General features: G+C 54.8%; 4 protein-coding genes across 4 annotated transcripts; 2 read left to right on the plus strand and 2 right to left on the minus strand.

Moving 5' to 3' along the window:
* Nucleotides 1-45: 45 nt before the first annotated feature.
* On the minus strand, nucleotides 46-1,116 carry GUITHDRAFT_100293 (hypothetical protein; the record flags this gene model as incomplete). The annotated part of the gene is made up of 9 exons (XM_005840966.1): nucleotides 46-87; nucleotides 131-176; nucleotides 223-263; nucleotides 307-397; nucleotides 443-556; nucleotides 603-764; nucleotides 811-890; nucleotides 935-1,018; nucleotides 1,066-1,116. The coding sequence occupies 9 exons, from the start codon at nucleotides 1,114-1,116 to the stop codon at nucleotides 46-48; spliced, it is 711 nt and encodes a 236-aa protein (XP_005841023.1).
* Nucleotides 1,117-1,411: 295 nt separating this feature from the next.
* On the plus strand, nucleotides 1,412-2,427 carry GUITHDRAFT_150131 (hypothetical protein). The gene has a single exon (XM_005840967.1). The coding sequence runs from the start codon at nucleotides 1,427-1,429 to the stop codon at nucleotides 2,369-2,371; it is 945 nt and encodes a 314-aa protein (XP_005841024.1). The 5' UTR covers nucleotides 1,412-1,426; the 3' UTR covers nucleotides 2,372-2,427.
* Nucleotides 2,428-3,247: 820 nt separating this feature from the next.
* GUITHDRAFT_156910 (hypothetical protein) lies at nucleotides 3,248-5,176 on the plus strand (the record flags this gene model as incomplete). The annotated part of the gene is made up of 11 exons (XM_005840968.1): nucleotides 3,248-3,447; nucleotides 3,508-3,604; nucleotides 3,723-3,785; nucleotides 3,838-3,978; nucleotides 4,057-4,166; nucleotides 4,199-4,241; nucleotides 4,285-4,449; nucleotides 4,494-4,631; nucleotides 4,855-4,896; nucleotides 4,999-5,078; nucleotides 5,122-5,176. The coding sequence occupies 11 exons, from the start codon at nucleotides 3,248-3,250 to the stop codon at nucleotides 5,174-5,176; spliced, it is 1,134 nt and encodes a 377-aa protein (XP_005841025.1).
* A 157-nt stretch (nucleotides 5,177-5,333) lies between these two features.
* On the minus strand, nucleotides 5,334-7,043 carry GUITHDRAFT_160789 (hypothetical protein). The gene is made up of 6 exons (XM_005840969.1): nucleotides 6,838-7,043; nucleotides 6,153-6,764; nucleotides 5,852-6,004; nucleotides 5,643-5,711; nucleotides 5,511-5,600; nucleotides 5,334-5,416 (listed from the first exon to the last, which is right to left on the minus strand). Exons 1-6 carry the CDS (start codon nucleotides 6,925-6,927, stop codon nucleotides 5,387-5,389), a joined length of 1,044 nt encoding a protein of 347 aa, XP_005841026.1. The 5' UTR covers nucleotides 6,928-7,043; the 3' UTR covers nucleotides 5,334-5,386.
* Nucleotides 7,044-8,259: the final 1,216 nt, after the last annotated feature.

An 8,259-nucleotide genomic window follows, 5' to 3' on the forward strand; every position in this document is an offset into this window, starting at 1 on the left:
AGCCTCTATCTACATCGTCCTGCTCCTTCTCCTCGGCCCCTGTCCTCAAAGGAAGTCCAGACGCAGCCCTCTCACGCGGGGTCGCAGCTGCAGTAGCTCTCACTCGCTGCAGGTACCGGAAGCGACTTACCGGCACAGGCGTGGAGTTGAGAGGGGCGCCGAGGCCCTGGAGCAACCTGCCGGTGACGTCAGCAACCCTCGAGGAGTGCGTGCTCGTGCGACCGCTCGGCCGGAGGGATGTCAGGAGTTCTCACAAACTTTTCCTGCAAGCGCCATCAGCGAGACGCTTCTCCTGCTCCCTCCCACCTTGATCGAGTCGTATCCGTTGGTCACAAACCCCACCGCCAGCGCCGAGTTGAGCTTCAAGAGCTCCGCCAGCTGCTCCAGGAGCCTTGTCCTGACGCATCGCCATCAGCTCACGCACCTAAGGGGAACTATGTACTTGTGCTGTTGAGACACGCCAGGTTCGTGGACTGCGCGTACAAAGATCATGCATTTCTCTGCTATCCGACGATTCAGCTGCTGCCACAGGAAATCCCAAAAGTCGCCAGTCCCTCTGCGTCGAGTCAGCAGCTAGACGCAAGAGGAAACCGCTTCCCAACCTCAGCTGAACGATGCTCAGCGCTCCTGCCACTTTCCGTCGGAACCCTCCCTGCTCCGCACACGCCACGGTCTCCCGCATCCATTGTGCTTCGTTGCAATCTTCCAGCAGCCCCCGCGGTTGCACGAGTGACGTCAGCTCCTCGTACTTGTGATGCAGCACGCTGATCGGGTAGGTCAGATGTTACAGCACTAGAGGGCAAATGGTACCTTCGATGGGGAGGACAAGCGGCCTGTGCGACAGGCCGCACGAGATCAGTGAGCATGCGCAGAGTGTTGATATCCTTATACTGCAAGAGATTCAGAAGAAGATCCCCGACCTCAAACTTGTCACATCAGGAACTTGCCCCTGCTCGTTTCCTCGCGACAGAACCGTCGGGATGGGCGTGTGATATGATGGTAGCGGAGGCATGGGACCCTGGAAACCAACACGATGACTCACAGACAAGAATGATGTGGGGTCACCTTCTTGGTTTCTCGCCTCCATCTATGCTCTGCTGGCTCGAGCTCTCTCATCGTCCCAAAGTCCACACTAACCGCACAAGCGTCGTTCCGTCAAGGTTGTTCTACCTGCCAAACATGGCTCGTCAGATCCAGCTGTCAAGAGCCTGTGAAGTAGTAGTCTGATCCTCTACTGCTCACTCCATCTTCCCCCTCTCGCTCAGGCACCTTCCTCCTTCTTCCTCCTCTCGCTACTTCAACCCTCACTGCATGAAAAACGCACCACCAAATTCCAACGCCCTTGTAACGGCATATGTAACGTAAAATAAAACCGCTATATAACCACTCGTGTGTAACGACCAAAAACGGCCGAGGAGACGCTTACATGCTGATGCTCCGGGCCGCCGCGGCGCACGCGCGGGCGTCATGGGCTGAGGGAAGGAGGCTGGCACCAGCCCTTGGCTCCCTTGGCTCTCTCACATCTTCTCCCTCTCCCTCCTTCTCTCCTGCTCGCGCCGCCTGGCAGCGTCGCAGCTACACCGCAGAGGAGAGCCAGGTGTCCATTCCGCCTGTCTTCACCAGAGAGGAATTCCGCCAGCAGAAGCATATGATCTTTGAATCGGATGCCCCCACCATTTTTCAATACCTGATGGAAAGATTCAAAAGAAAATTGTATCCTAGCAGGGGCGAGATGCATCAATACATCAAGGCATGCGAAACTCAAGAAGATTTGAACAGGACCTTCTATCTGTACGGTCTTTTGCGCGTGAAGTACACGGATCTTCACGTTGAATCAGGGGGATTGTTGATGGAAGCTTGCATCAGGAAGGAGCATCTAGATGCTGCTCTCAGGTTGTTATTTTCGCACAGAGTCTATCGTCTGGGCCTGCCCAAGACTGCATGCGTACATTTGGTGGCTGCGCTGGGCAAAGCTGGGCGGTACGAGGAGATGGTTGCGGCAGCGCTGTTCTGCTACCACGTGAAGATGAATATGGCAGACAAGAGGACCTTTAACGCAGTGATCTACTCCTTGTGTGCTGGTGAAAAACTCTCGGAGGCCATTGCCATGATGAAGAAGATGCAGGACCTCGAGCAAGTCTACGACAAGTTTCAGTTCCGCATTATTCTCACGGAGTGCAACCGTCAGATGGCTGCCGGAGATGAAAAGGCTTCTGCTGCAGCTGAGATCCGCCAGCAAGTGGCTGCCTTGCTCAAGGAAGTCAAGATAGATGACCCCCGGTGCCAGGAACTCCTGTCTGAGGAATTCCAGGTGAGTGCGGCGAATGCAGATGCATCTGAGCAGGCACCAGAAGAAGGCGACAAGAAGTAGAGCTCATTGAATTGTTCTTCAATCTTTGATATCATATTGCTACACCCGAACTTGCCAAAACTTGCTCTGTTTCACTACCTGTCGAGAAACTGGAGAATCCTCCAACAAGGATAGCAAGCATAGCTCAATTCACGCTCATGTCTTCTGACTTTTTCTTCAATCCTAGAAGCATCCATGATTGAGCTCATCAGCACCCTGTCGACGCAGCTGTCGGCGATCGGATGACTCAGTAACTCACGAAATAATGACTCAGCGATGGGCTCCGGCAGAGCGTGGTTGAGATGATGCCTCTTGACTCTGCTACTCGATCAGCTTGACTTGAGATCTCTCTGCCTTCTTCCTGAGAGTCTCCTTTATCCTTGTTTCAGTGCCAGATAGGTGCGCCTGCCGTTACGAGAATCAATATGGCATCAGTTGCAGCCGTTACACACGGCGGTCTTTATAAGTGAGAGCCCTGCATCCTCCTGCGATCCGTCTTGCCCCCCCCCCCGCTTCCGCTTCCTCCCCCTCTCCTTCTGCTCCTTCCCGCGACCTGCTGGTAGAAGCAGCAGACAGTAGAGGAGGGCTTACTGCTTGCTCCTCGTTCACGTCCTAGCACAGACCTCCACATCTTCCTTGTGCATGTCGTGCCGTCGCCTCCTTTTCGGGATCTTGGGGATCTGGGTAGGATGCTCCACGTCTGAAGTCCTGGCCTTCCGGGCTCATCACGCGGTTGCGAGGAGCTATGCTTCGAGGGGATCTCCTGCTTGCAGGCTCAATGCCAAGAAGACGCCCGAGCATGCGACCGTGCCAACGGCAACGCTATTCCACATGCGCTCGATCGTAGGGAGCGACAGCTCGTCTATGGGCTCGGCTGTGAGTCTGGAGAAGGCTGCCATGTTGCTTTTTGCTACGGTTTCTTTCTTCCTGGGACAACCAACGATATCGCACGCGGAGTTTTCGCAAGAGCAAGCCTTGGCTGCTGATGTTTGGTCGGTGGTGGACGCAACGTTCGTTGATCGAACTTTCAACAACCATGACTGGATGAAACTCAGACAGAACGTGGTCAAGCGCGAGTACTCGGACAGGCAGCAAGTGTGAGTGATGATTGAGCTTGAGAGAACTGTCTTGTTCCTCTCTGCCTGACTGTCTGTAAGGTATGATGCCATATCCAAGGACCTCCTAGAGCCCCTAGGAGACAAGTACACCCGTTTCATTGACCCTGTCAAGTTCGAGGCTCTCAAGAACTCGATTGTAAGTCTCAACTTGTCTCGTGACATCCCTCTCACGCTTTCTTGTTCTCAGGTAGGCAAAGGCCAAGATGTAAGTGTCAGACCCTTGTCCTCGCTGCACGTTCATGCGGTATGCTCAGGTCTCCGGCATCGGCGTCACTCTCTCTCTCGACAAACAGAACAAGCTCGTCAAGATTGTTGATGTATGCGAGCATGATCGACCTCTCTGATTGATCTCTGCTCACCTTGCGCCAGGTCTTGGACGCATCGCCCGCGGCTGAGGCCGGCTTGAAGCGAGGAAGTCTAGTGGTGCAGGTCAACGGAATCCCAACAGATGATGGCAAGAGCACCCCGGACGACGTCGCTGCTCTCCTACGAGGACCAACAGCAACCAAAGTGCGACGGATGCTTCCTCTTCCCTGCTCTCCTCCCCCTCCTCCTCCTTCAAGCGTGAGATGAGTGACACATTGACAGGCGAAGCTGAAGCTCAGGTTGCCAGGCAGTCAGGAGGAGACGGAAGTCACGCTTGAGCGTCGAAAGGTGGCAGTGAAACCAGTAACAGGAGGAATGAACGGCAAGACGAGGTAAAGGCGAGACTTTTGTAAGCAGCTGATAGTTTGCTCGTCAGCTACATCAAGATCAAGCAGTTCGACACTCAGGTGAAGCAGACAAACCAAGGGTGTGAGGATGACTTGCCGGCAGACAGCTGAGCTTGTCAAGGATGTCATGCAGAAGAATCTTGCGGCTGGTGCCACCTGCCACGTCCTGGACCTCCGGGACAACGCGGGAGGATACTTCAGGGCTGGGGTTGACACCGCCGCTCTGTTTCTACCTGCCGGGAAGCCCATTGTGTACGTTGTCAACAAGGTGAGGGAGACGGCTGAATGCCAGCTGGGTCATGATTGAGGCAGGACGGGCTTCAAGATTCCTTCTCGAGCTCAGCCGACGGGCTAGACACCCGCAACCCCTTGTTCCTGCTCGTCAACGGGAATACTGCCTCTGCGTCTGAGATCGTGACCGGTGCTCTCAAGGATCTCGGGCGAGCCAAGGTCAGCCGTCCTCCTCTTCCCCTTCCTCTCCTCCTAGCTCCTTCCTCCCTCGCTCCTTCCTCCTTCCCGTGGTGTCTCTGCTGACAATCCTTTAATACCTCCTTTCCCATTCCCTCCTTACAAAGCACCTCTAAACTTCACCCTTTGGATCCCCTCCCCCTCACAGACGCCTCTGCCCTCCCTCCAGCGATTCTCTGTTCCTGCGGTGAAGCTTACAATGCAGGTTTTGGGTGAGAAAACGTTCGGCAAAGGAGTGGTCCAGACGGTGAGGAAAAGGGAGGAGGGAGGAGTCAGTGGAGGAGGGACGAGAAAGATCCGGAGGAAGCAGGAGAGGTGAGGGCGGAGGGAGGAGGTGACCTAGCAGCAGGTCACTCCTCTCTTCGACGGTAGCGCAGTCGCCAGCACCATCGCCCGCTACGAGACCCCGAACCACGAGGACATCAACAAGTAGCGGCTGCTGTGAGGTGAGAGAGGCTGACGTGAACCGCAGGAAAGGAATCGAGGTGGACGGCACGGAGAAAGACCTCGCATGCCCTGATCCGTAAGACATCCTTGAACTACTCCCATTCTCCTTCCCCTCCCCGCTCCCTCCCCTCCCTCCCCTCCTCGTTCCTCGATCCTCGTTCCTCATTTCCTCCGCGGTCTCCATGGGCTGACCCTCCTCTCCCTTCGCAGTTATCCAAACTTGTGAAGGACGGGTAACTCCTGAGATATTTGTACTCACTAGACAAGACATTCTTGCTGAAGTAACTAGATCACCACTTGATGGAGGGGACCCTCTCAGTCTGAGTAACAACAAGTCAATGGGAACACAGGGAGGAAAGGGAAAGATTGGCGAAGGCAGGAGGAGGGTAGAGGGACAAGCAATCATTCTCTCACCCTGCGAGTTGTAGCAGGTCGCTCCATGAAAGGAACTTGAAGGTCGATCACCATCCATTCTCCCTGCTTCACTCGTCGCGCCACCGTCACCTGCTCACGCTCACTGCTCGCCTTCGTCCTCCTCCCCCTTACCGTGAACATTTTGTCGGATGGAGGGTGCGATGAAATGCATCGATAGATGTCGTCGATATTCTCAACAACCTGCAAGACATTCCCTTACTCCTCGGTTCCTCCTCCCCCTCCCCCTCCTCTCCCTCCCCCTCCTCCCCCTCTCCCTCTCCCTCTCCCTCCCCCTCCCCCTCCCCCTCCTCTCCCTCCTCAGCCCGTTCGCCTTCTCCCACCTTTCCGTTGACAGCCGTCACCAAGTCGTTCACTTGAACACCTCCTCGCCATCCGGGGCCATCAGGTTCCAGGCCCCTCACGTGCACGACACTTTTGCTCTTGTGAAGCACTTCAGGGAGAGCTCGACGGAACTCTGGGCTGATGACGACCACCTGGAGCACTCTCTTATTTCGCTCTCGCCCCTACCCTCTCTTGCTCCTCCACCCCCCCCCCTTGCTCCCTCCCCCCTCCTTGCTCCCACTCTTCCCCATACGTGCTCCCCTTCCCCTAGTCTTGTTCCCCCTCCTCTCTCTCGCCAACCTGGCAGTAGAGGCCGAGCCAAGCTCGTCTCACTCTGCGATGCGACAGGATCTCCTGCAGGACCCACTTGGCGGTGTTGATGGGGACGCTGAAACTGAGGCCCTGAGCCCCAGCAATGATGGCTGTATTGATTCCAATGATTTTCCCGCTGCTGCTCACCAATGGACCTCCGGAGTTCCCGGGGTTAAGAGGAACGTTGGTCTGGATGACGTCCTCGATGATGTTCCCTGCCACCCCTCGGATGCTACGCCCGAGAGCAGAGACGACGCCCGTCGAGACCGACGAGGCGAAGCCGAGCGGGTTTCCGATGGCGATGGCGAGCTGCCCGACCTTGAGGAGCGCAGAGTCTCCGAGTTGTGAGAAGGGAACAGCCGAGTGGAAGTTGTTGGCCTGACACACCGCCAGGTCAGTCTGCGGATCCGTCCCGATCACTGTCGCTGTCATGCTCCGCCCGTCGGTCATAGTGATCTGAACGCTGCCAGCATCCCCCACCACGTGCGCGTTGCTCAGGAGGTAGCCGTCAGGGGCGAAGAAGACCCCGGAGCCCGAGCTCTCTCCTCGCTCTGATTGAACCCCGATCGACACCACAGACGGGCCGACAGAGTCAACCACCTGCCAAAACACACATCATCTTACTCCACCACCTCCTCCTTCTCCTTCTCCTTCTCCTCCTCCTCTACTTCACCGATATGATGGCACGAGAGTAGGCATCCAGAATCTCTGATTCATGCTCCTCGCCGCTAGATGTCGACGACCGGAGAGTAGCAGTCGTCATGAAGCTTCTTCTTGGCGGGAAATAGACGCGGGGGGATGGCGCAAACGACCTCGACGCCACCTGCTTGCCGGTTTGAATGGCAGGGCCGATGACCCTGGAAGCGGCGGCGAACAACCACCTGGAGGGTGAAGGGTCAGAAGCAAGAAAAGATCAGATGTGTCATGAGCTACAGCAGACTGATCTACAATGTCAAGAACGATGACAGGACAGGGAGAATTAACATGATACAGAGGGGCAAAGCAGGAATCAGCGAAAGCAGAGCTAGGTAGACGGGTGAGTCAGCTTGGGGGGACAGAATGGATAAACGAGCTAATGTACCTTATGTACTCAAAAACTCAAAAACACCAAGCCAGGAAGCAGAACGAGCGGAGGACAGGAAAGAGCAGGTGCAGGAACAATAATAGAGGTAGCAGTGGCGTAGCACTGCGGAAGGGAAAAAGGAAGAGGGGTAGGTATAGCAGAAGTTTCAGTAGTAGCAGTAGGAAGAAGAGGGACAGCAGTCAAGAGCAACGGATGACGCTCGACCAATGATGAATGCTGTGGAAATAGCGATAATAGCATCATCATCATCATCATCATCATCATCATCATCATCATCATCATCATCATCATCATCATCATCTCCATCATCATCATCATCATCATCATCATCATCATCATCATCATCATCATCATCATCATCATCATCACCACCACCACCACCACCACCACCACCACCACCACCACCACCACCACCACCACCACCACCACCACCACCACCCTCATCATCTCCATCTTCATCTCCATCTTCATCTCCATCTTCTTCATCTCCATCATCATCATCATCATCATCATCATCATCATCATCTCCATCATCATCATCATCATCATCATCATCATCTCCATCTTCATCTCCATCATCATCTCCATCATCATCATCATCATCATCATCATCATCATCATCATCATCATCATCATCATCAACGTCTTCATCATCATCATCATCATCATCATCATCATCATCATCATCATCGTCATCATCATCATCATCATCATCATCATCATCATCATCATCATCATCATCATCACCCGGCATTTCTTGTCCGCAAAGTGACGTGACTCGGGCTTGTTGCAGTTCTTGCAAAGATCCTCCTCGGCACTGCCAGGCATCCCCGGTCGCGTCCACACAGCAGAGGCCTCTTGACCGTGCCTCGAGCTCGTGAACTCCTCCTCCTCCTCCTCCTCCTGTGCAAGCTCAGTGCTAACATCTCCTTCTTCCTTTCCCTCCGCTCTTTTCTCCTGCAATTCCTTCTTGCCCTTCCTGTCCTCTCTTTCTGCCCCCCTCTTTTCCCA

This window comes from Guillardia theta (genome assembly GCF_000315625.1).
Source record: "Guillardia theta CCMP2712 unplaced genomic scaffold GUITHscaffold_4, whole genome shotgun sequence".
NCBI lineage: Eukaryota > Cryptophyceae > Pyrenomonadales > Geminigeraceae > Guillardia > Guillardia theta.